The sequence below is a fragment of the Pongo pygmaeus genome, chromosome 14 (genome assembly GCF_028885625.2).
Source record: "Pongo pygmaeus isolate AG05252 chromosome 14, NHGRI_mPonPyg2-v2.0_pri, whole genome shotgun sequence".
NCBI lineage: Eukaryota > Metazoa > Chordata > Mammalia > Primates > Hominidae > Pongo > Pongo pygmaeus.
In genome coordinates, this window is record NC_072387.2 from 35,919,344 (window position 1) to 35,946,293 (window position 26,950).

Consider the following 26,950-nt stretch of genomic DNA (forward strand, 5'->3'; position numbering starts at 1 on the left):
ATGCAGGATGTGAAAAATATGGATATGGCGAACATCCCACAAGTCATCCTGCCAGTTATCTGTATCCAAGGACATTTTTTAGGCATGTGGTCCTCATAAACTAAGATACTCATATTCATTCAGGCCTCTCAAAAGTGCTTCTCAGGTTTTAACATGCACTGAATCACCTGGAGATTTGTTTCAAGTAGGTCTTCAAGGCTCTAGGGCAGTGTTCCCAAACTTTTCCTTTTTTTTTTTCCAACCATCTGGTCAGTTTGCAGGGGTGGGGAAGGGTAGGATGGGGAGACATCTGTATTTAGTCTTTTAGAGCTCGGGGTCTCACTCTGGGCTCAAGCGATTTGCCCGCGTAGCTGGGACTACAGGTGCGCACTACTGTGCCAGGATATTTCTGCGCATTGAAATCACCTAGGAAGTTTCCAAAAATACTGATGCCTGTTTCCTACCCCCAGAAATTGTGATTTAATTGGTCCAAGTATCCTCTAGGCTTCGGAATTTTGTAAAGCTCTCCACGTGAATCTGAGCTTAGGAACCTCTGAACTGGGGCTTGCAGCAGAAGAAACGAAACCACACAGGACACACTAGTAATGTGGCAACAGGCTAACTTAAATTATGTAAGGCTAGTGCTTTCCAGAGTGTACTGGAGGACGAGAAACAAGTCCCATTTAAGCAGTGCCTCGGCATTTGAGTTGCCTGTGAAACGCAGCAGCCTTTCGCCGAAGACGCAAAAACCCCCGCCTCTCATCCACGGCTGGCAGGGCGCGGCCGCGAGCCGCGGCGGGGCCTCCTGGCGCATGCGCGATCTTCTGGAGCATACGCAGCAGCGGCGCCGACGCGGGGCGGTGCCTGGTGACCGCGAGCTCTCCCGGAAGTGTGCCGGCGTCGCGCGAAGGTTCCGCCGGGAGCCGTGGGCTGGGCGCGCCGGTTCTCCGCACGTGTCTCGGCACGTGGCAGCGCGCCTGGCCTTGGGCTTGGAGGCGCTGGCGCCCTGGATCCGCCGGCTATGGTCGCCGAGTCGGTGTCGTCCCTGACCATCGCCGACGCGTTCATTGCAGCCGGCGAGAGCTCAGCTCCGACCCCGCCGCGCCCCGCGCTTCCCAGGAGGTTCATCTGCTCCTTCCCTGACTGCAACGCCAATTACAGCAAAGCCTGGAAGCTTGACGCGCACCTGTGCAAGCACACGGGGGAGGTGAGGGGAGCGAGGCTGCCAACCCTGGGCGTAGGGATGGCGCGTGGCCCCCGGGTAGCCACTGCAGTAGTGGCCAGGCCTGCAGGCCCAGCTGTGCGGCGCGTTCAGCTTTGACATCCAGGACTTAGGGAAGGAGCTGAGGAAGTAGACAGGAAGTTCTAGGACCTTCGTTCTGCGACCTTGATATCCATGGCAGGGGCTCGGGATTTACTAAGCAATCATTTCCCCTTCTTTGATCGTGAGTCTCGGCCAGCCAAGTGCCTCCTGTAATCTGCAAATAAGTGCGAGGTTTGAGGGGGCCCACCACTACTAGACACCTGCCAAACACTGGCCCCTGGAGCTGGTACAGAAAATGGGTTACATGTACCGGGGGTCGTGAAAGCAGCATGTGCTCATTTCTTCGTAACTCCACACTGGAGAGAGCAGTGAGCAAAACAGGCAAACCCAGGGTTTCTGCTGCCATGGACCTTTGTTGCTGGGTCGAGCCGACCACAGGATAGGTGGGAATGACATGCAGTGTTGTGGTCAGGAAAGGCCTCTCTGTGTGAGCCGTATAAGAAGGAAGGATCTAGCCATGCAGACATTTGAGTTGGGCGGAGAGAACACAAAGGGAGCCTGTGGCCCTCGGGGTGGGAGGCAGGTGGGTGTGTTTAGGTGCGGAGATCACCATATGAGGTCTGTTTAGAAGTAGGCCCATTAGGAGTTTGGATTTTATTTTGAGGGCGGGAGAATGTCAGATACCATGATATGACGTGGCAGCCCATGTCACACGCAAGTGAGGAAAACGAGGGTCATGGAGGTCAAGGAATCTGCCCAGCTTCCCAGTTTTTGGCAGAGCTAGGCTTCACACTGCCTCATCTTAAAGCCCTTAATTTCTTAAACCACTGGGCTGCAGTCCATACCTTTGCCCCTTGCACCTCCTCTAATTTATGGGCCACCTTCTCCAGGTGTCCTCCAGGGCCCCATTCCTTACCCTCTCTAGCACTGGAAGGCCGACCGCTTCTTCCTTGAGACCTTCTCTGGTTCTTTTCCTCTTCCTCGTCTGCCCTTTTCATTGGATCCTCTTCTGCCCTCTGCATGTTCCACCCCGCCCAGCTCCCTCTTGCAGTCTTACATAGCCACTGGCATCACTCATAACATCCTTTATGCTTTGCCCCTCTGCCCTTCCTCTTGCCTGTTCTAGCCTCTAAATTCTGGGCTCTGTATTACCAGTAGATCCATGTAAGAGCTTGCCTTTCCTTTTAGACCGGTGTGCTGTATTTTGGATACTGGCGCTACCAGTTTCCTTAATACAGGTTAAAAAACTTGGAGTCATCTTTGTTGTCCCAAATCTCTCATGCAGATTAATTTGACAAATGTTTATTGAGCCTACTCCACGCCTGCCGCTGTGCAAGGTTCTGTGGCTCCGCGCCTGGTGGTATATAGCTCACTGTGTTCCTGTTTGCTTGTTTTGCTCCTAGTACTCTCATGGAGGCCTCGGTGCCTCCCTCCTGGACGCCTTGGTAGTATGCTTTTCATAGTTCGATGCACCAAACTGGTTATTTGGGGTGTGTGTTTGGCTTTTACTATATGTTCAAAATGAGTCACCCCCTCCCAACTCCTGGGTCACAAAAGGTGGTTGCATTTAGGGTGTTGAGCTGTTTTCTTTGCTTCACCCTGGCACCTGTGAGCTTTTTCAGGTGTGACACACTTTCCTATAGCTGTGCTTGGCATTATCTTAGCACAGACCCTGGGCTTGTCTGCGATGAGACAGGCCTCCCTCGTTCCTCTGCCCTAGGCTTGCTTTTTTACATGTTAAATCATGCGGTGGTGAGGATCCATGCAGACAAACCATGCTAACAGCCAGGGCGTCTTCAAGAGGGGGTTGCTGTGAAAGCCTGCTGCCGGGTTGGGAGCAGGTTAAAAATGCTATGCCTGCTTATTTTAAATGCTGTTCATGGAACAAAAATCTGTGTAGTGACTTTGTGAGAAGTTGTGGTGTTTATGTTGTGTAACTTTGTGCAGGAACACTGTCTTGCAGCGGGTGCACGGCTCTTACTGAGTATAAACCACCTCTTCATAGGAAGCCTGTGGCCTTAACACTAGGCAGTTTAAGCTTTTAAATAATACCAGAGTTACTAACTAGTGCAGGAGTGACATGCTTTTTCGTTTTTCCTGCTAGAGACCATTTGTTTGTGACTATGAAGGGTGTGGCAAGGCCTTCATCAGGGACTACCATCTGAACCGCCACATTCTGACTCACACCGGAGAAAAGCCGTTTGTGTAAGTAGAGACCTGTTTTTAGGCTTTTGAAGTGGGTTGTGTTGGGCATATAGACCCAGTAAGAAGATTGATTGTTAACTCACGAGATCAGGAACGTGAAGCCTGGCAGGGCGCGGTGGCTCATGCCTGGAATCCCAGCACTTTGGGAGGCGGAGGCGGAGACGGGCAGATCACTTGAACCCAGGAGTTTGAGACAAACCTGGGCAACATGGTGAAACCCCGTATGTACAAAAATACAAAAATTAGTCAGGGGTGGTGGTTTGTGCCTGTAATCCTAGCTACCCAGCAGGCTGAGCTAAAATAAAATGCTCATGGGTGGGGACAAGCTGAAGTATATCAACACAATGGGATACCCTACAGCCAGGAAAATGAATGCAGATGCTCTCTGCAAAGCCATGAGAAAATCACCAGGGCACTTTAATTGAAAAACCAAGGTGCAGAAGAGTCCTCTTTAGGCTACTTTTATGTGTGTAAAAAAGCTAGGAGGTGGGGGGAGGGGTGAGTAGTGGGTGTTGGGTAGGCAGGAAGCAACTATATTTGTATTTGTTCCTATTTGTAAAGAAGTCTTAAAAGTTACATAACAAAACTAAAAATGTCATCTGTTTTGGGAGCAGTGGAGGATCCTGGCCAAGTAGGGGGTGGGGATGGTAGGAAATGCCATGCAACCAGGAACTACTGGACAGTGACTCTTCCAGCTCACGATCTAACCCAGACCCTGCCCCTCTTTAGCTACAGATCCCCATTTCCCACTGCTCACTGGACAGTGCTACTTGGCTATCTCTGTGTCTTCTTAAATTCCATGTGGTAGGCTGGGTGTGGTGGCTCATGCCTGTAATCCCAGCACTTTGAGAGGCTGAGGTGGGAGGATTGCTTTGAGGCCAGGAGTTCAGGCTGGGCAAGATGGTCAGGTCCATCTCTATTAAAAAAATAAAATAAATAAAAAATTCCACGTGGCCCAAATTTGTCACAGTCAAACTGAGCTCACTTTTCTGTTTGATCTTCTCTCATGTTCTTGTCTGGAGAGGTGGCCTCGCTGTCTGTCCAGTGACCCATAGCAAAGATAAGGCAGCCCCCTGGACTCTCCATTCTTTCTCCCATCCCTTGCAACAGGTGGGTTGCCAGGTCCTGTAACTGACCCATCAGATCCAGCAGCCACTGTCTTATCTTGGTCTCTTCCTCTGGCTGGAATGACAGTCTGCAGGCCAGCCCTCTCCCCCAGTGCCCTCCCATGTGCTTCCCTTAAAGTTGTGCAGTGCTTTCAAGCACGGCCTACATGTGAAATCCAGGTTCCAAGTGTGTCCTACAATGACCTGCGTGATTTGGCCCTTTTCTGCTTATCTTGCCCCATTTGCTTGACTTGCAGGCATGAAGTTGTGGTCCAGCTGTGCTAACTAACCAGCCCCCTCTCCAAGTGTGCCGGGGTCTCTCACGCCCACTTGGGTCTTGTCAGGACTCTTCCTGGCCTTCCTCCTGCCCCACACTCGGTTGGGTTAGATGCCTGTGTCAGGTTTAGAGTGAAGAATGGCAGGAAACCCAGCACAAGAGACGCTTAAACAAGATGGGCTCTTTGTCTTGTGACTGAAATACAGAAATACAGAGGCAGGAGCTCTGGAGCCCCTTCTAACTGGTCTCTGCCATCCTCATCTTGGGCTTTAACCTCACCGTGATGCCTGTTGGGGCCCAGCTGTCGCATAAGCATGCCACTGGCAGGAAGGAGGAAAGGGTGTAAGAGGCATGCCCCCTTATTTACAGACTTTGTGGGGGTTGAGCAGGATGGGCTGGACTCAGCCATGAGCCGCCCTAATTGCAGGGGAGGCTGGAGAGTGCGCGGTCGGCCACCTGCCCAGCTAACACTCAGCATTCTGTCCCTGCAGTTATGGGGGCTTCTAGGGTCTCTGCCACAGCGCCCCTCCCATTTGTGGGCCTCTGCGCTGTGCCTCCCATGGTCACTGCTGGCTTGTTTGTCTCTGCTTGGCCCTAGGAATGGGACAGTGCCTGCCTCAGGGTTATCAGTGAGTGACGGCTAAGATTGAGGCTGGGAAAGGAAGTCTTGCTTCATCCCTCAAGCTTACGAAGGCTCATCACAAGAGGCACAAATTTTCTTTTGGGAAAAAAAAAAAAAAAAAAACGAAAAGGCTTCACAGAGGATTTAGATCATTCAAAGCCAAGATGCCAAGATAAGGGGAACTAGAATGGCTTGATAAGCCAGGGAACATAATGGTTATGGTTCTGCTCTAAGTATCTGTTTTACCTCTAATGATAAGCCAAGACAAGTTTTATTGAGGCCTTTCTGGAAATCCAGTTTATAATGACATCTCAAGCAGCATTAAGGTTGTCAGATTCTAAGCTGAGAATAATTTATCTTAAGCATGATTTAGGCCTAGTGTAGGCTTTTGGGACTAGTGTATTTCACCTTCCTATCTGCCCAGTGTGTATAAAAGATGACTGATGTAGTGTGTACAATTTCAGAAGCCTAATATGAGAAAGCATTTTGTTACATGATAGTCATCAGGTTTAGAGGTCTATGTGGTATGGCTTAACACTCTGGAATTTGCTAAGACTATTTTATAGTATTACTATTCTTTGGAATAATTAGCTTTTATAAAGTAGGAAGATATATGTGTCTTAAAACTTCTTTTCCCTTGGCTTATTAATATTTTGGTTTATACAACTTCTTACAGTTGTGCAGCTAATGGCTGTGATCAAAAATTCAACACAAAATCAAACTTGAAGAAACATTTTGAACGCAAACATGAAAATCAACAAAAACAATATATAGTAAGTATGATTTTATATGCTTAAATTTTTTGAGTATTTTTACACTCACTGCCTGTGTTTCTGACTGGGAAACAGTGAAATGCTGTCTCTGAAAAAAAAACAAAAACAGAAAACAAAACAAAAAATTTTGGGGTAACAGAGACCCTGTTTCTAAAAAATAAAAGTGAAAAATAAAGTTTTCGTCAACCAAATTTTGTCTGTCAAATGTCTGAATTTACTTAATGCCATCATAATGATAAAGGTTTTATTTTGGAAGCAAACATTGTGCAAATTAAAGTATATTGGGAGACTATTCCAACTGAAACAGTTTTGCTTTTTCAAATGTTATATGATTCTTCAAACCTTTTTGAGATAAAGCAGAATTTTACAGTAACAAAATGGGTGAAAGCAGAAATTTTATATAATCTCCAAAACTGTTTTATCTTGAGGATTCTGTTATGAACTGTTGATTTTGTTTTGACTTTCCATAAGACTAATGAGCCTTTACAATTTACAATTTAACAGTGCGGTTTTGAAGATTGTAAGAAGACCTTTAAGAAACATCAGCAGCTGAAAATCCATCAGTGCCAGCATACCAATGAACCTCTATTCAAGTAGGTACTTCATGTGGCTGAAAATGCCTGGATTCTAGGTGTGAATAAGATTGGAAATGCAAGGGTGGTGTTGAGCATTGTTTCATGTTTTTTGGCCATTTGTGTATCTTTTGAGAAATGTCTGTTCATATCCTTTGCCCACTTTTTGATGGATTATTTGTTTTTTTCTTGCTGATGTGAGTTCCGTGTAGATTCTGGATATACATTCTTTATTGGATGCATAATGTGCCAGTATTTTCTCCCCCTCTGTGGGTTGTCTGTTTACTCTGCTGATTATTTCTTTTGCTGTGCAGAAGCTTTTTAGTTTAATTAGGTCCCATTTATTTATTTCTATTTTTGTTGCATTTGCTTTCAGGGTCTTAGTAAGAATTCTTTGCCTAGGCTGATGTCCAGAAGTTTTTCCAATGTTTTCTTTTTGAATTTCTAGTTTCAGGTCATAAACTTAATTTGAGTTGATTTTTGTATAAGGTGAGAGATAGGGATCCAGTTTTTCCAGCACCATTTATTGAATAGGGAGTCCTTTCCCCAGTTTATGTTTTTATATGCTTTGTTGAAGATCAGTTGGCTGTAAGTATTTGGCTTTATTTCTATTTTGTTCCATTGGTCTAAGTGCCTATTTTTAAACCAGTACCACCCTGTTTTGGTAACTGTAGCCTCGTAGTATAATCTGAAGTCTCGTCAAAGGAAAAGAAGTCACTATATGAAAAAGACACATGCACACACATTTGTAGCAGCACAGTTCACAATTGCAAATACATGGAGCCAGTTTAAGTGCCCATCGACCAATGAGTAGATAAAGAAGACGTGATGTATATACACCATGGAATACTACACAGCCATAAAAGGAAACGAAATGATGTCTTTTGCAGCAGCGTGGATGGAGCTGGAGGCCATTATTCTCAGTGAAGTAACTCAGGAGTGGAAAACCAAATACCATAGTTTTCACTAAGTGGGCACTAAACTATGAGGACAAAAAGACACAGTGATTTAATGCACTTTGGGGACTTGGGGTGGGGAGTTTGGGGAGGGGGGTGAGGGATGAAAGACTACATATTGGGTACAGTGTATGCTGCTTGAGTGATGGTGCGCTAAAATCTCAGCACCACTATAGGATTCATCCATGTAATGAAAAAACACTTGTAACCCCAAAAGCCATTGAAATTTAAAGCAACGGTGGGACAAATCTTCTGAAAGCTTCCTAATCAACATTTTTCTGTTAATATGTGCTGCATATGCACATTTATATATTGGGAGCATTTTAAAGGTTTACTTTGCTCTAAAAGAAAATATTTAATGTGTTTCAAAATAATTTTTGAGATTATTCTAGTTGTGGTTAAGCTTAAAGGCTGAGAAATTACTTAACTATTCAAATAGAGCCTGTGCAACTATATGAAATGTCATTATGGAGACACTCATTATGCTTTTCCTGTAGAACAAAACAAGTAGTTGGGTTTATCTGCAGTTAGGGTTTTTTGAGGAACGTGAGGGTGGCTGGACAAGTTGGGTAGACCTGCAAAAGGGCCAGCGGCTCTCTGCATGGCTCTGGCCGTCCGGCACTTTCCCTTGGCTTGCACAGGCTGCCCTGTGCCTTGGAGTTGCTGCAGTGACCCTGCCTGTCCTTGCTTGTGGGTCTGCTGCTGCTGCTTTGCTGCTGATGGCTTTAGCACAGAGGGGGCCTGTGCTTTTTATTGCTCACCAGAGGCAGATGCATCTACTGCTGTGCTGTCTTGCACACCCCCTGTGCAGCATCATTAGGAAAGCTAGACACAAGTGATTCAGAATGGCTTAGGGGTTTACCTAAGCCAAGTCAGATAACCTCTTGATGTATCTTTTTGTAGCCATGAAAGCAGAGTATATTTCCAGAGGTATAAAGATGAAAACTGTTTAAATGGGTCAAAAAAAGTAACGTGACTTTTTTCTCCAACAGTTTGTTTTGCCCTAAAGCTGGTCAAGTAACTTGAATCTCACCTGTGATGAGGTCTACATTTTAACATGGGTTTAGTTATGGGAAGAGGCAAAACTTTGGTGGGAGAAACAGGACAAAGTGCCATTGACCTTGAGCGGAGTTCTCTGTGAAAATGGATTGGCTAATACCTCATGTGTTGCCAATGCAGGTGTACCCAGGAAGGATGTGGGAAACACTTTGCATCACCCAGCAAGCTGAAACGACATGCCAAGGCCCACGAGGGTGTGTACGGATAGCCTGGGTGTGCTCCTCTGAGGGGGATGCCAAATCCTGGGCGCCTTTGAATCTGTTCTGTGATCACGCTGAAAAGATGGGAACCCTGTGGGCAGGGGACACCATCCTGCTTATTTGGGTCTTACACTCTTGTCCAAAGAGGCACTGTGTATGTCTGTTTTTCCACTAGCGTATCATTGCTGTTCACATGTAATGTGTTGTTTGTTCACAACAAGCGCCTGGTTACACATTATACTGACAAATGTGCTGATGCTCCAACCATGGCTTTGATGCTTCTGTCATTTTTAACCTCTTCTATTAATATTTACTGCCTGTGCCATTCTTTTCCTTGTTGGCCATTCACAAGGCTTGGATAATAGTGTGACATTTTGAGAGCCATCAGATGTTACATTTCTCAAAAAAAACAAAAAGACTTGATTATATTAACTATTTGAATCTATGATCTGTTTCCTTGAGGGATTTTTGCTAATCTGTATTTCAATTTCCCAGGTCCTAGAATTTATGATTTTTTTTTTTTTTAAGAGGTTAGTAGCTAACAGTGAGAGGCAGCCTCATCGTTTTTAGTTTCTAGTTGGGTGGAACTCAGCCCTGCTGTTGTATACTTATTAATCCCATTTTAGTGCTTTGCACATATCCATTGTTATTCAGTGTTTTTCTCTGGGTCCTTCCAGTTTATTTTCTTCCTCAGCTGTACTCTTTTAAAAAAAAAAACAAAAAACTTTTTTTTTTTTTTTTGTGATGAAGTTAAAATATAATGTACCCTACTTTTTTTGTGCAGTATGACACTTACAAGATGGCCAGACTAGAGGAAGCCAGAGTTGGGCATGGTAACACTACTGAAAAGTTGGTGGTGTGCCATGGACAAGGGACTGACCGCAGAGTATGTTTGCTGAGGAAAATAGAGGCGAGGATAGAGCAGGCAGGGGAAGGGAAATGAGACATGGAGATAGGAGGTTAAAGCAGTTGGGAGTCCATACACAGCCCACCCAACTTCCTGAGAACGCTTAGAGAGGGAAAAGCATCCTTAGGCATCCTTCCTGTGAAGTTTGCCCATTCCATGATCACGCTGAGAAGATGGGAACTCTGAAGTTTGCTTCACAGGAAGGTAAAATCCTTAAAGGGAGGCACCTTGCTGTGCCACTGTTCAGTTTTACTATAACGTCAATCTTTTTTTAGTTTTTATTCCCACCTCAAGAGGCTGAGTTGAATACTATTAGGCGGGGAATGGAAAATTGTATAGGCACCTGTTTCCTTTCTAGTTATGGTTAGTGTTTACACTGAGTATTCATGACAGACAATGCACCAATTTTTTTAATAGGCTATGTATGTCAAAAAGGATGTTCCTTTGTGGCAAAAACATGGACGGAACTTCTGAAACATGTGAGAGAAACCCATAAAGGTAAGGCAGGCATGAATGGCAGGCATGGTGTAAATGTTTGTCTCCACAGAACTGATTTAGTGCTTTTCAAGAGTGAAATGCTGTGTGCTTTAAAGTAAAAGGGTTTCTCTATGATATTTTGTGAAGTGCTGCGTATGATGTTGGAAAGGTGAGCAGAGCTGTGCCAGGTCTCTGAGCCACCCCACCATGCACAATTAGCATGCTGAAGGCGGTGGCAGGTCTGTAGTGAAGAATTTTGGGAGGCACTGCTGTTCTGTGGGACTGCCTGGGAAACAGTACCCTACATACTGGGGGACAAGGAAGGACACTGTTTGGTCTGCTTCATTTTCTGTACCTCCCCACAGTCACCTTCCTGAGAGCCCTGCCTCTTGGCAAGTGAACAGTGACTGTGTGGCATTTAAGAACTTCAGAGAATTGAGACAAACTTCCTAGGTGATAAAAACTGGGGTTGTTTCCTTGGGAATTTCTGATTTGTATATAGTGATCAGGTTTCAGGCACTGAATGTTACTTATATATTAGGTATTAATTTTTTCTAAATGGTAATACCTGGGGAAATTGGTGAAATTTGTCTCTGTCCCACCAGAGGAAATACTATGTGAAGTATGCCGGAAAACATTTAAACGCAAAGATTACCTTAAGCAACACATGAAAACTCATGCCCCAGAAAGGGATGTATGTCGCTGTCCAAGAGAAGGCTGTGGAAGAACCTACACAACTGTGTTTAATCTCCAAAGCCATATCCTCTCCTTCCATGAGGAAAGCCGCCCTTTTGTGTGTGAACATGCTGGCTGTGGCAAAACATTTGCAATGAAAGTAAGCGCTCACCCTCATACTCATGGTCCTATAGTCTATGCTTTCACAACATGGTTTTCATATTAATATTTCATTAATAACTTTCTCTTTCATTGTAGCAAAGTCTCACTAGGCATGCTGTTGTACATGATCCTGACAAGAAGAAAATGAAGCTCCAAGTAAGTTGAAACTACTTAGGCAAGCTTAGTTTTCAAGTGGAAATTGCTTAAAGCCAGGAGTCTGTTTGGAATTCTTTTCAGCTGCTTTACTGTTTGAGTCTGCACTACTGTTGAAGACTTTACTTCCTCATAAAGCAATGTTGTACACTATATCTGGTGGTACATATGACTATTGTAAAATTAACTCAGACAATTTTGATTTTGAATTCTAATCGTGTGTCTTCCTTATTCCCAAAGGTCAAAAAATCTCGTGAAAAACGGAGTTTGGCCTCTCGTCTCAGTGGATATATCCCTCCCAAAAGGAAACAAGGGCAAGGCTTATCTTTGTGTCAAAACGGAGAGTCACCCAACTGTGTGGAAGACAAGATGCTCTCGACAGTTGCAGTACTTACCCTCTGCTAAGAACTGCACTGCTTTGTTTAAAGGACTGCAGACCAAAGAGCGAGCTTTCTCTCAGAGCATACTTTTCTTTATTAAAATTACTGATGCAGAACATTTGATTCCTTATCATTTCCATGGTCTTTGTTCAAAGTGTCTCTTTCCTGGGTCTCTTGAGTTTCTCTATATGCCTTCTCTTCATTTTTGCTCAAAGCACGAAGAACACACATTAAAGCTTTTCCTCGAACAGCCTGTGGCTTAGATGAGAATGTAGCTATTCCAGGCATAGTCTGGAGTATTTGATGAAATATCTCCTCCTAAAAAAGGGAAACAGCCAAAGATTAATTTAAAATCAGAGGCTTTGGTGCTTTCTAGTGTTCTGCTTGAACATTCACAAAAACCGGCACCCTTGAATTGCTGCTGTCGGTTAAGTGATTAGCTAATCAGTTCATACGTATCTGGTTAAGTTGACTGAAATCTGTACAGTAACACCATGTAACTAAACTGACATGCTGAATGCTTCCTAATTTTAAATCTCCACTTTGTCATGGCACTAAGAGGCTATGTTTGGCTCAGATTACCCTCTCCCCCAAACAGAAAGCACTGGGTTTGGGCATTGGTAAAATACCTCCTCATCCCCAAGGTGTCAGCCGAGCAGTTCTCAGCACTGTCTACTGCCCCTAACAGAGTCTCTCTCAGTGACTAAAACAAATGGATACCTGGGCTCAAGAAATTCTGAATCAGCTGGGTTGCGACCTATGCTTAAGCGACTCTACTGTGGAGCTGGATTCCTAAGGATACCCTTAGTGGATGATAAAGTTATCTAACTTTAAAAAAAAAAAAAGCAAAATAGGTATTCCATAAACTTATGGGATTGGAAATTACACACTTTCTAGAAGACAGTCTACGTAAGTAATGCCCCTCATAAGTACAAAGAAGAAACAAAAGATCAATCTATAAAGTCTCTAATTTTCCTGTTTAAGGGTTATTCTACAATTTATAAAATAGTATATTGCTTTTAAAGAATAAAACAATTTTCATATGGCAACATACGCTGTAATGGAAACTATATCTACAGTATGCTTAGTTTTGAAAAGCAAACCAGAAAGCTGTTAACATCACTGGGTGGAAGAATTACCAGTCACTTTGTCTTTATATTTCAGGTTTTCTACAATTTCTTTTTTTTTTTTTTTTTTTTTTTGAGACGGAGTCTTGCTCTGTCACCCAGGCTGGAGTGCAATGGCGCGATCTCGGCTCACTGCAAGCTCTGCCTCCCGGGTTCATGCCATTCTCCTGCCTCAGCTTCCCCAGTAGCTGGGACTACAGGCGCCCGCCACCAGGCCCGGCTAATTTTTTGTATTTTTAGTAGAGACGGGGTTTCACCATGTTAGCCAGGTTGGTCTCAATCTCCTGATCTTGTGATCCACCCACCTTGGCCTCCCAAACTGCTGGGATTACAGGCGTGAGCCACCGCGCCTGGCCTACAATTGTATTTTTAGATCAGAAGACCAAAAGCACAAGCAGTGGCTTGTACCTTCTTTACTTACCATTTCATTTTCTGACACGTCTACATTTTTTCCTTTCTTTATAGTAATCTGGACTAGGTGTTTTTTCTTAATCCACTGCTGAATCTGTTTAGTCTTTGTGTCCAAATCATGTTGTCCAATATTTGAAGACAAAATCAGCTCCTTTCTTACGGTTGGTCCTGGTTTGAAAAAGATAGGGTGCAAGGACTACTGACTAGTCCACTGTGAACCCTGAACTTCCCAACATGCCCATCATAAAATCCTAGGTTGCCACCTGACAATCTTCTCGTCTGGGTTTCAGTTTCACAGACCAGTAAATGTCTTTTCAAATGGGGGAGATACACATAAAGGTACCAATTTTTTACCCGCCCTGGAAGGGTACTTAAATCTGAAATGCTTCCATTTATTGTTAACCATCGTTTGTTGAAAGAACACCAAAAGATAGTCGTTTAAAGGATCAAGTTCGGCTTCATGGTGCCCTTAATATCCTTATCTATCAGCTGTGGGTTGGCATCTGGGAGTGCACTACCCACTCCTTTTGAGATGTTCTCCTTGCTACTAAGGGGTCAGCCAGACTGTTGGACAGCTAAGGGTCCCTATGTCCTGTGTTCATGCCCTCTGTCTCCAGAAATCCTGCCTACTGGAAAATTATAGAGAAGGAACCGGCTACTCAATAAAGGTGTTGGGACAATTGAGAAGTTTATAGCTGACAAAAAGTTAGGTCTCCCCAGATGTACTAATGTTCCACAGGTGAAAAATACAACTTTAAAACAAACAGGAGAAAAGACAGAATGGTTTGTGATCTCAGGATAGGGGAAGGAATTCATTAAGGAAAAAAAGGCAAAAAAAGGGAAAAATATAACTGGGATACGGTTTTTTGCATCATACACAACAGAGAACCCTATAAATCAGGAAGAAAAACCATCTACGTAGAATAATAAAGGAATATAAACACGCAATTCACAGAAGAAAAAAGATAGTGAAATACACATTAATTTCTCACCATTAAAATGACAAATGAGGGAGGAGGTAGAGAAACTGCATACACTGCTGCTGAGAGCAGTTTGATCCATTTAGGTTCATAGACCCTAGAGTATGCACCAGGGTTCATCATAAAGATTGGGGGCCAGGTGTGCTGGCTCAGGCCTATAATCCCAGCACTTTGGGAGGCTGAAGCACGCAGATCGTTAGAGCTCAGGAGTTCAAGACCTGAGCAACATAGCGAGACCCCGTCTCTACAAAAAAAAAAAAAAAAAAAAAGCCAGGCATGGTGGTGTGCACCTGTGGTCCCAGCTGCATGGGAGGCGGAGGTGGGAGGATTGCTGGATCCCAGGAGATGGAGGCTGCAGTGAGCCGAAATCACACCACTGCACTCCAGCCTGGGCAACAGAGCAAGACCGTTTTTTTTTTTTTTTTTTAAACACAGGGTCTCGCTCTGTCACCCAGGCTGAAGTGCAGTGGCATGATCATGGTTCTTCACTGCAGCCTTTGCCTCCTAAGCTCAAGCGATCCTCCCACCTCAGCCTCCCCAGTAGCTGGGATCACAGGTTTGCACCACTACACCTTGCTAATTTTAAAATTTTTTGTAGAGATGGGGTTTTGCTATATTGCCCAGGCTGGTATTGAATTCCTGAGCTCAAGCCATCCACCTGCCTTGGCCTCCCAAAGTGCTGGGATTACAGACATGAGCCACCACGCCCAATGACTATTTTTTTCTTAAGTGACATAGTTTGATGTCATTATCCTCCCTGGTTGGTCTCTTCTGAATATTGTTTTCCAGTCAACATCCTTGTTAAATGTGGCATTACAAAACTGAGCCGCAGATAACATGTGGTTTTCTGAAGGCACACAACCTCATGATGCAGTGCTGGGAGCAGTCATCTGATGCCTGTCCCCGTGCGCCATCCATTGAACTTTCATAATGATTAACACTTTTTAGGAACTATGAAAAACAAACATCTTTGCTTAATATCCAATTCATGACTTCTGTGAGGCTTAAATGACAAGTGCCTCATCAAGTGACTGGTTGTATATCTAAGAGTGTTGCTACTGATATTGTAACAAAATGCTTTGGCATGGGAGATGCTCTGTGAATCACTTTAGAGTTTAAAAGGTGCTTCCAGGCTGGGCGCAGTGGCTCACGCCTGTAATCCCAGCACTTTGGGAGGCCGAATCACTTGAGGCCAGGAGTTCAAGACCAGCCTGGCCAACATGGTGAAACCCCCTCTCTATTAAAAATACAAAAATTAGCCGGGCGTGGTGGCGGGCACCTGTAATCCCAGCCACTGGGGAGGCTAAGGCAGGAGAATCACTTGAGCCTGGGAGGCGGAGGTTGCAGTGAGCACACATCGCACCACTGCACTCCAGCCTGGGCGGCAGGCAGAGACTCGTCTCAAAAAAATAAAAAGGTGCTTTCAGATAATTAACCAAACACCTCCACTTTAGAGTTGAAGAAGGGGAAGAAAAACAAAAGGAGGGAGGTTAAATGAGTGGCCCGGCAGAGGGCAGAGGGCAGGGAACTTGAACGTACCCCTCCCAATCTCACTCCGTTTCACCCATCAGCTACTCAGCTTGCCGTGGCATTGGGAGAAGGCCACAGGACAGGGGAAAGAGTTCTCTTCACTTTGGTTTGTTTGCCTGGTTTCTCCCACATTTTACACAGGTTTAAAGGGAAGAGATAATGGGCAGGGTATTATGGAAAAACAGTGAAAAAAAGGGAACAGGAGTAAGTGCAGGATAAAGGAGGAAAGACAGACACTGGGAATGGTGGTACAATTGTGAATTTTCTAGTTTCTCATTTCCCTATTGTCACAGGCACCTTGACAAATGCTAGAATTTAAACTGCAGATTTGTAGCTCTTAAAGGATTCAGGGAGCCAACAGCAAAACACCTACCAGTTTTGGGGCTCGCCTTCTCCATCTCCCTCAGCCTCTGCTGCTCCTGGAAGATCTGCAGTCCTGTCATGAGCTGGTACTCTGCAGGTTCTGTGCTGGTGTTCCTTTCAACCAGTCGCAGGTGTCGCTCATCCATAAGTCTAATCACATTTGCTCGATGCATGTTTCCCAAATCATTGCCCTTCTCATCAAATAAGTGAATAATTCGCTGACTAATTTTTCTTCCAATGTTACTAAAAGCTGTTTTATTCTTTTTTTTCTTTTTTCCTTCATTCTGGGTGTCTTCAGCGGTACTAAAGGCTTTTGCATGAATTAGGAAGGAGAGTCTTGGGGCAGAAGCAATAGGGGACAACTGTGTTGGTGCTGTCTTTTGCACGATGTGTTTACCAAAACATCTAATGCAACTATTTTCAGACTTTACAGTTTGTAGTGTTAACCTCTTTAGAAAAAGAGCAGCCATCCTAAGAAAGTAGTAAGAAGAGTTCATTAAAATTCAATCACTTATTCCCTTGGTCTGACATTGTGGTACATGGCAGGGTGTGTGTGAGGTTGTGGAGGCTGTAACTGCAAGTCTAAGTGTGAGGGAAATGCTGTTCTCTAGACTTTCAGATCCACACACAGGAAGTCTACACTGATAAAGTGGACTAGCAGGTGACTCTGGCCAGACTAACTCATGGTGGTACTGTCCCCAAGACAAGTGGCTATTAGAATAAACCGGATTTACATAGCATTTTGGTTTCACTTTTTTTTTTTTTTTCTGTACACATGATCTCATTTGACTACTTAGTTGACCCCTGAACAACTTGGGAGTTAGGAAAACAGACCCCCTGTGCAGTTGAAAATCTGTGTATAACTTTGACTCCTTAAAAACTTACTAATAGCTTACTGTTGACTGAAAGCCTTACTGAATAACATAAGCAGTTGATTAACACATATTTTGTATGCCATATGTATTATATACTGTATTCTTACAATACAGCAAGCTAGAGAAAAAAAGTGTCATTAAGAAAATCACATAAAGAAGAGAAAATATATTTACTATTCATTAAGTGGAAGTGGATCACCATAAAGGTCTTCATCCTCATTGTCTTCACATCAAGTAGGCTTAGGAGGAGGAGCAAGAGGAGGGGTTGGTCTTCTCTCAGGGGTGGCAGAGGCGGAGGAAAATCCACATATATGTGGACCCCATGCAGTTCAAACCTGTGTTGTTCTAGGGTCAAGTGTATTTCTCATGCATCTTCTAGTGCCAACTCCAAAAGCGAATATCATCTTAGGGGTTTATTTATGAGGATGCAGTACATAAAATGCTTGGTGATTCATAAACACCAATTGATAAACTTCTAATATAATTAACTGTTAACAATTTTTCAGTACATCTGATGGTATATAGCAGATAGGAACACACTATGGGAAAGGGACCTCTCCAGGAAGGACGCCAGCCCACTGCAAGAATAACTGAGACTGTCAGAAAACACTGTGACATAAATCAAAGTGCTGACCTCATAAACTACAAAGATCATTCTCAAGGTAAGGCAGGTATTAATTACTACCAAATGTTAACAGAGGCATGTATGGTGACAGTGGTTTTACTTCATGGTTATGAGACTGAATTTGAAGCACTTACAAATGGCACATTGATTTTTTAATTGCTTTTCTGTCCTTCCATTCATGCATTTGGTAAATCTTAGAAGTACAGGCTGAAAGAGTGCTGAGAGGACCCATTCATCTCATCTAGCGCATGCTAGGAATCATTAGAGAATCACAAACTTGGAGAGGTGTGACTTGTCAAAGATGAAAGAGGAAAACAGAAGGTGTCTTCAGGGTGCTTCTCAAAGAATGGTCCCAGAATCTCCTGAGGTGTTTAAAACTGGAAGTTCCCTCTGGTCCCTGGCTTTGACCCCACCGGGCTGTACAACCCACTAATCTCTCACCTGTCATGTTCAAGAGTGATATGCAAAAAAATATGGTAAATTAAACAGAAAGTGATGGACATGCATATTCTCAACACCCTCCTTACCTAGTTTGGTAATACCCAACACTCTAATTTATAGCTCTGGTGCCAGTCTCTTCTCTGAGTTCCACACCTGTAGAGTTAACCGCCTACCCAACCTCTCCACTTAGATATGTAATAGTCATTGAGGATTAACGTGTCCAAAGTTCAATGCTTTGCCTTCCACGCAAAACTTGCTCCTCCCTCAAGTCTTCCCTGTCTCATGTAATGGCAACACATTCTTCTGGTTGCTCAGGCCAAAAGTACCAACGTTATCCTTGACTCTTTATTTTCTCTCAGCAACCCATCCGCAAAACCTACTGTTCAACCAGTATAACCACTTCTCACCTTCTCCACTGCTATCATCCCACTCCCAAACCGCTGCGCCGCTCAACTGCATCACAGTAAAACTGCATCACAGTAGCAGCTTCCCGACTGCTCTTCCTGCCTCTGACCTCAAGCCCTAGAGTTTATTACTGCTAGGGCACACAGAGCAATCCTTAAAAATGCGTAAGTCGGATCACGTTCCTCCTCTGCCCACAACCCTCCCCTGGCTAGTATCTCATTCCAAGTAAAAGCTAAGCTCTCTACCATGCCCACTGGCGTGTGCCGACCGTGCTTCTTCCGGCTCACTCTGTTCTAGCCTCCTTGCTGTTCCTTGTGAACAGTGAACACATCCCTCCTCTGGGTCCTGGCACCCAGAAGTTCGCTCTCCCTGCAACACTCTTCCCTCAGATAGCCTCATGGTTCATTTACCTCATCTCTGCTCAAATGCTACCTACTCAGCGAGCCCTTCCCTGACCCCTCCATAAAAGAGCACACCCCAACACTCTCCAGCCCATTACCTTGCCTTTTAAAAACTTTACTGCATTTATCACTGCTGGACACATTCTGTATTTATTTGCATATATGTTCATAATCTTTCCTCACTGGAATGAAAGCTTCATGAGAACATGGACTTTGTCCATTTTGTTCATTGCTATGTTCCCCAGCACTACAGCCCAGAGCCTGGCTCAGCGAGTACATGCTGAATGAATGCACGGGCCGAAGGAAACAGCCAAGGAGCTATGGCGGGGCTGCTGGCATTTAACCTCTATGCCTTCGGATGCGTCACGAATGCCTACAAGCTACACCCTTCACATTTCTAGCTGGCATTTCAGATGCCCGTCAGTAATGGTGAGGATCTGTGGCCAGATGCTCCATCCACAGTGTATGACATGCATTGATTTATGGTTAAATCAATTGAAGTTTCTTAAAAATTTAAACTAGTGGCAAAGAACTTTAAAAGTTATATACTTCCAGTGTTTTTCTTTTTTTTTTTTCCGTTTTTTTTGGTGGCTCCAGCTGTAGATGCTGTAAAGGCTCTAAAGTGGGAGCAAAGTGATTTTAAATCACTGACATACTGTTTAATAAAAAGTCAGATCTTTTGTGAATGGAGGAAGCCCCCAAACCAAAAAAAGAAGAAAAATCTGAAAAGATCAGAGAAGATTTTTTTTTCACTTATCATCAGAAAACTAGCATCAGCATCCAGTCCCAAATGTCACTAGGTATTCTGCTAGAGGACTCTAAGTTCCTGCTCACAAGCCTACTCTATAAACCTTATGTCTAAAATCAGTGTTGTTTCTTTCCGAAGTCTGTATTAGCGACAATGATGTAGAAGTTATCACATGTAAAATCATGTTACTAAATAGATATATATATAAATTCAAATATTCTTGATGTATACAGTAGACAAAACAGTTCACTGCAATTAAGCTTTAATACTAACTCAATATTAGCTATCTTTTTCCCTTAGTAGTTATGAATAAAAGCTAAAGTGCCTTGTTTAATAAATTATCAACATATTAAAATATAAAAAATTTCAAAATTTGATTTTTTTCAAACAAGCAAACAAAATAACTAGATATAGGAAAAGATGAAAAAAATTTATAAAAATGTTGAAGACAAAAGCAATTCTTTCCCCTATTTTTCCTAATTGCCAGTATTTCTCAAGTTTTTATAAGTATTTTATAAGTATTATTTTTATACTTGAAAATAAATTTTATTTATTTACAAAATAAAGACTATTTCAGAAAAATGATGTAGGTTTTTTAAAAAAGCTTTAAAAACACTTTCCAAGAAGGAAACAAAGGAAAGGGAAAGAGTAGAAAAACGAAGTAGGCCGGGTGTGGTGGCTCACGCCTGTAATTCCAGCACTTTGGGAGGCTGAGGTGGGTGGATCACAAGGTCAGGAGATCGAGACCATCCTGGCTCACACGGCAAAACCCTGTCTCTACTAAAAAATAAAAAAAAATTAGCTGGGTGTGGTGGTGGGCGCCTGTAGTCCCGGCTACTCGGGAGGCTGAGGCAGGAGAATGGCGTGAACCCGGGAGGCAGAGCTAGCAGTGAGCGAGATTGCGCCACTGCACTCTAGCCTGGGCGACTGAGTGAGACTCCATCTCAAACAAAACGAAAAAAAAGAGAAAAACACTGGAAGTATGTAACTTTTAAAGTTCTTTGCCACTAGTTTAAATTTTTAAGAAACTTCAATTTTTTTAAATGTATACAGCAAACAATGCAATTCATTGCAATTAAGCTTTAATACTAACTCAATACCGGCTTTAAATCAGCAAAATTGAAAATATATGTTTCTTCCAAACAGGCCCTTATAGATAAAAATATAAATACAAAGTTAAAACAACCTGTAATATTACATTTAAATTGCAGCTATCAACATAAATTCATAATTTAAAAACTTTTTATTAGGGAACTTTTTAACCTCGTACAGAAAGAAATGGATAATAAACAGCAGCTGGGTTTCATCTTTACCCCTCAACTATCTCCCCCTAACCATCCAGGAATGCTTTCAAAGTAAATCCTACTTTTTCAGGAAATAGTATGTATCTCTAAGAGGTACTCCTTAATCTTTTTAGTATTCACAATAACATTATCCCAATTAAAAAACGTTCCTTTATTTCATCAAATATTTAGCTTTCAGATTTCCATGATGGTATTATGATTTTGTTTGTTTACATGTCATTCACAGTTTGGTAGCATGAAGAGACTCCCACTGGTCAATTTTGGTGTAATTTAAACAGTAAGGCATAATTACTGTCATTCATTTCAATACACTGAATATACAAAAATCTATGAAAATGATAATTTGCCACAACTGCATGGGACTATTATCTTGATTCTTTACTTTGAAAATTGGTAATTAAATAAAAAGAACTGAGCATTTATCCTACCTTTTTTAGGAAGAACTGTAATCATCCCCAGTTGATGAGGAGAAGCTCTTCTGTAGAGAAGAATGACAGCTAATAAACACAAAAGAAAAGTAAAAGTAATTAGAAAATCATGCCACGCACGATGTCTCACACCTGTAATCCCAGCACTTTGGGAGGCCAAGGCGAGAGGATCACTTAAGGCCAGGAGTTTGAGACCAGCCCGGGACGCATAGCAAGACCCAGTCTCTACAAAAAATAAATTAGCCAGGTTTGTTGACACGCAACTGTACTCCCAGCTACTGGGGAGGCTGAGGAAGGAGGTTCACTTGGGCCCAGGAGGTTGAGGCTGCAGTGAGCTCTGATCATACCACTGCACTCCAGTCTGGACAACAGAGCAAGACCCTGTTTCAAAAAAAAAGAAAATCACCATTTTTCCAACCCCAATGAAACTACTGATTCAGGCAGGGATGGATGCAAGAGAGCTGATGCCAAAGGGTCACACACAGATTACTTTCAGACCGAGAGGGAAAAGCACACTCTGCTGAGGGTAGACAGCTGTCTGTCATCCTAAGCCAACGTCAGACTCAGCATCTCCAACAGTGGGACAACCTGCCATCCTTGCCATATCTCCGGATGGGAAGCTACCCAAAGTGCATGGCACCTTCTATTAAGCAGCTTTGCCAGACAGGTTTGACCTGAACCTGATGCAGGGTCTAGCTTCCTGTTTCCAGGGGATACAAGGGCCAGACTCAGAGAAACAACAGAAGATGCCACAAGGAAACAATCTGACAAATCCAGATGGAACAAGACACCTGGTTAGTGTCTAAAAAAGCCAATGCCATTGGGAATGAAAAGGGAAGAGGGAAGCTATTCTTGAGAGAAAAAAAAAAAAAATCAAGGAGACATAATTATGCTGAAAAGAAATGTTGGGGATGAGAGGAAAATCTGAATAGGGACTAGGTATTAGATACTATTAGAGATATATTGTTAATTTTCTTTTTTTTTTTTTGAGACAGGTTCTCACTCTGTCACCCAGACTGGAGTGCAGTGGGGCAATCTTGGCTCACTGCAACCTCCGCCTCCCAGGTTCAAGTGATTCTCCTGCTTCAGCCTCCCAAGTAGCCGGGATTACACGTGTGCACCACTACCGCCTGGCTAATTTTTGTATTTTTAGTAGAGATGGGGTTTTACCATGTTGGCCAGGCTGGTCTCGATCTCCTGACCTCAAATGATCCACCTGCCTTGGCCTCCTGAAGTATTGGGATTACGGGAGTGAGCCACGGCACCCGCTTGTTAATTTTCTTAGGTGTGAAAATGGAATTCTTAAGAAACAAATGCTGAAGTATTTAGGATAGTGTCATGACATCTATCACTTGCTTTGAAACCACACAGCAGAAAATATAAACAATGCACTTATGGCAGCATTTGCTGAATTTAGGTTATGGTTATACGGGTGTTCAATAATTAATACATTTTTAAAGAACAAATCAATAGCCTAGAGGGAGGAACGGTTCACTAGTAATGTCAATGTAACTATTCTAGTCTGTGTAAGTTCTAAATTTCACTGTAATTTAATACATTGGCATTCTGGCTTTGTACATAATTTAAAAAAATATTCCCTTTATTCGTTTCAAGCCTATATCTAAGTGACCCATAAATAAGGAACTTTATAAACTTAAAATTCTGATTTTTTTGTAATGCGTAGTGCCTTTATTTCTTCATTTAGTTTTCCTTAAACTCAAGTCTAAAAGTCTCATCATAAATGGTGATGGGGGCGGATGGGAAGGAGGCTGGCATAAAAAAAGTACACATTAGGTACAATGTACACGATTCGGGTGATGGTGCACTAAAATCTCAGAAATCACCACTATATAATTCGTCCATGTAATGAAAAACCACTTGCAGTCCAAAAGCTACTGAAATAAAAATTTTAGAAGAATAAAACAAATGGTGATGGTTTCAGTTTGAGGCAGAACTTGCACAATTTTTTGCTAGTGAATGGTTAAAAGTTAACTGGTCTACAATGGGGTGGTGTTTCTCAGAAACCAGGGCCTGTCGGCATCACCTGGGGATGCTTTTCAAAACACAGATGTTTCCTCTTCCCTATCCTGTTCAGAACCTCTGGGTTAGGCCAAAAAAAAAAGATGAACTTTAAGAAAAAGAGTAAGAAAACACTATAAGTGGGGTCAAGGGCAGTTTGAGCTAGGATGCCTGAGACTGCCCCTAACCTTTCAAAGTTGAATAAAAATAGGAAGCCATGTTCTCTGATGAAACTCTCTGATGCCTCTGTGAGGTAAACAACACTAGGCTGAAGAGGCCAGGAGACTAACTCAAAATAGAAACAAACGCTTACGTTCTTATGATAATCCTGTTGCATTTGCTGCACTCACTCCCACAACTATACTCTCCGAGACAGCCACAATATTCTAAAAGCCAATTATCTTAATGTCAATTACTTATAATGCATAACTTTATAGTATGAGATATCCATTTTTAATTCGATGATTACTCAGACTTTATCTGAGTTTTGACAAGAGCATACACCTTTGTAACCAAAACTCCTATCGACAAAATTCCTATCGATAGGAAATGGCAAGTTCCCTCTTGCCATTTCCAAGTCAATCTCCATCCCCAAGAGGCAACTATTGTTCTGATTTTTTCCCATCATAGTCTGTCCTAAGACTTCATATAAACGGAACCAAACAGTATCTACTCTTTGTTGTAAGACATCTCAGCATGTTTCGAGATTCATTCACGTTGTATGGATCATTACTTTGTTCCTTTTTATTTCTAAGAAGTGTCCTCCAAGTATATGAATATATCGCAGTTTTTAAATCTAGTTTTCTGTTAATGAACACCTAGGCTGTTCCCTTTATTTATTTATTTATTTATTTATTTATTTATTGGCTCTTATGAATAGCTGCTGTGAACATTCTTGTACTAAAAAAAAGACAATTATTACTGCTCCAAAGGACAGCTGTATTCCCTGTATAATTCATTACTTTGCATTCTACCAGAAGTACTGATAAAATATTTGCAGGGAAACTTCCTGGAACATGATTTAAATATGTGGTTTAATAGATATGAGGGGTGGGTGGGTGGGCATTCTTGTCCTATAAAAAAATCGCTTGCATGCATTTGAAATCATGTGGACTGCAGAGACGAAAATAACTTCTATTATTTGTTCACTCCACTGCTTTTCTCATACAGCTGATATTCACAAGCTCATACTGTTATCTGTTCTTTCCTGGGAGATTGGATCAAAGTTGCACAGATTCTAGCGGACTAAATATTTGTGCAATTAATTTTGCCAATTCTCATGACTCTAAGAACTCTTTTATACCTTCCAAAGAAGTTTCATAAAGTCCTTGCTTCTGCCTGCAAACTGTCCCAGTTGCCCCATTCTGGCCTGAGCAGTGCAGCCTTAATCCCAGAGGACCTGCGCTACCGTTACTGGGCCTTCATGCTACCCTCCGTTGGCTCTGGTTTTGCTCTTCCGCAGGGAGCACAAAGTATACTCTCCATAATGAGGCTGAGCTTTTACGTGCTAGAACTCCCATTTAAAACACTGGAAAAAGCCAACATATATCTTTGGCCAACTATTTAACCATATTTCTTTAGCTATTAAATTGAAGTAATAACCATATGTTTTAAAAAGCTTTTAAACCCAGAGCTAAAGACTCTGTATTAAAAATTGGACTTACGGCCCGGCGCGGTGGCTCACGCCTGTAATCCCAGCACTTTGGGGAGGCTGAGGAAGGCAGATCACTTGAGGTCAGAAGTTCAAGACCAGCCTGGCCGACATGGTGAAACCCCATCTCTACTAAAAATACAAAAAAAACTAGCCGGGCCTGGTGGCGTGAGCCTGTATTCCCAGCTACCTGGGAGGCTGAGGCAAGAGAATCACTTGAACCCGGGAAGCAGAGGTTGCAATGAGCTGAGATCGTGCCACCGCACTCCAGCCTAGGCATCCAGCCTAGGCAACAGGGTGAGACTCTCAAAAAAATATATATATTTAACTTATTCTCCTATGTTAATCCTATGTCTATGTTAGTCTTCTTCCAGAACTCTAGTGATGGAATCACTACCCATCCACAACCTCGTCACCTCCAAGAACCTTTGACGCCTCCACTTTCCCAGTCAACCCAACACCAAGCCTCATCGACTTCATTTCCTAAACCCCATTCGAATCCATCCAGTCCTCTCTGTATCCACTGTCACCACCGTCAGTTTAAAACATCGACCACCTCGCTTGGATTCCTGCCAGTCTCCTAACTCGGCTTGAGCCCTGGCAACCAGTTCCCACTGCACTGCGGTCACTACACCCAGGACCCTCCTCACCTTAAATAAAACTGCCCCGAGATTAAAGATCTACACCTTCGCCAGGCCAAAAGGCCCTTCCCACCTCTCCAGTTTCTTCTTTATGCCTAGGCCACACTGGCCATTCGGTTTTTGAAATACAGTACTCTTGTCCTTGGTTTAGGAAACGCCAGATCAATGCTTAGCGCATCCTTCTGATTACCTCCCAAACTAAGCCAGTTCTCCCATCCCTCCCCCAATTTACTGAGCTTAACACTGAATGCTTCTACAGTCCAGTTTATCTTTCCTTTAAAACATTCATTACAATTACAGTTTTGTGATGATCTTAGTACTACTGCTCTCCATCACTAGACCGTAAACTCTACGAAGCAGGAACAAAATGGACTTATTCGTTACTGTGTTGTGCCTGGCAGAATAAATACTAGTCGATTTTCAGATTCTTCTCTCCACCCTCTACTTTTCTAAGACTTAGGCCTTTCACAACACGTACTTGAAACTGAGACTTCTCAGTAAGAGAACTTGGTTTACTTGGTTCAAGTCTTAAGCCACGGAGCCCACTAAATGACAAATGAGAAAAAAAATCCCAGTCACTTCGCGACCTTCCCCCATAAGGCCTCCTCCCGCAGCAGCAGGCAGCAAAAACAATGCATTTGTCCAGCATGTCCTGCGCAGGCGCTCTTCGCCTGGCTCGCTCTGCCCCACCTGTGCCAGGCAGTAATCCGCAAGAGCACTTCCGGGAGCCCCCGACCCGGTTGCGGGTTAGACGGCGGCGACGCCCACCTGCAGAAGGCGACCGGCGGAGCGTCCGGGCTAGAGACCGGACGTAGCGACGTACTGCGTGCGTACGTGCGCACAAAGGTGGGCGCGCAGGGCGGGACAGAACTAGAAAAGCTCAGTAGGGCCGGCGCCGACTCTAGGTCTAACATCTCTGGGAAGTTCGTGCAGCGGCGTCGCTGAAAATGGCTTTACAGCCCGGCAGAACCCCCCGACTCCGCAGCAGGACCTGCGGAGCCTCTCCGCCCTCGGCACCGGCGGGAGGGGGTGGCCCTGACCTTCCAGGTGCCTCCTCTACAGGGGCGCCCCCTAAGACCACGCCCTCCCGGTGCCGGTCCGCGCACGGCTCCGCACGCCTCATATTTAGCATTACCTGTGCTGGGGCAAGGGATTGGTATACTCTAGCGGACGCAAGTACAGCGGCTCCCCGGCGAGTCCCCTTCGCTCTCCGTAGTGGGCGGGGCTTCATCCC

At 43.6% G+C, this 26,950-nt stretch overlaps 2 protein-coding genes across 13 annotated transcripts; one reads left to right on the forward strand and one right to left on the reverse strand.

The window, feature by feature from the left end:
* Nucleotides 1-11,883, forward strand: GTF3A (general transcription factor IIIA). The gene is given in 11 exon segments (XM_054446155.2): nt 1-61; nt 704-918; nt 920-1,186; nt 3,348-3,448; nt 6,130-6,226; nt 6,731-6,819; nt 8,934-9,007; nt 10,338-10,418; nt 11,003-11,232; nt 11,331-11,390; nt 11,628-11,883. Coding segments are annotated over 11 exon segments (1,440 nt in total). The 3' UTR covers nt 11,793-11,883.
* On the reverse strand, nt 11,838-26,950 carry MTIF3 (mitochondrial translational initiation factor 3). 12 transcript variants are annotated; one of them, XM_063650725.1, is made up of 7 exons: nt 26,407-26,473; nt 26,195-26,261; nt 21,406-21,474; nt 17,813-18,119; nt 16,189-16,649; nt 13,316-13,473; nt 11,838-12,085 (listed from the first exon to the last, which is right to left on the reverse strand). In XM_063650725.1, exons 4-7 carry the CDS (start codon nt 17,908-17,910, stop codon nt 11,870-11,872), a joined length of 933 nt encoding a protein of 310 aa, XP_063506795.1. In that variant the 5' UTR covers nt 17,911-18,119; nt 21,406-21,474; nt 26,195-26,261; nt 26,407-26,473; the 3' UTR covers nt 11,838-11,869. The 12 variants fall into 12 exon arrangements, with proteins under 12 accessions (XP_063506795.1, XP_063506791.1, XP_063506794.1 ...); XM_063650721.1 differs by lacking the exons at nt 26,195-26,261; nt 26,407-26,473 and adding an exon at nt 26,852-26,950; XM_063650724.1 differs by lacking the exons at nt 26,195-26,261; nt 26,407-26,473 and adding an exon at nt 26,485-26,670.

Excerpts from the sequence above, each read along its gene's own strand:
- MTIF3 (XM_063650721.1), bottom strand. The coding sequence starts at position 17,910 with ATGGGTCCTCTCAGCACTCTTTCAGCCTGTACTTCTAAGATTTACCAA. Across the intron at positions 16,650-17,812 it reads AAAAAATCAATGTGCCATTT|GATGGCTGCTCTTTTTCTAA; the intron begins GTAAGTGCTTCA and ends CTACTTTCTTAG. Across the intron at positions 12,086-13,315 it reads ACGTGTCAGAAAATGAAATG|GAGGAGATATTTCATCAAAT; the intron begins GTAAGTAAAGAA and ends TCCCTTTTTTAG.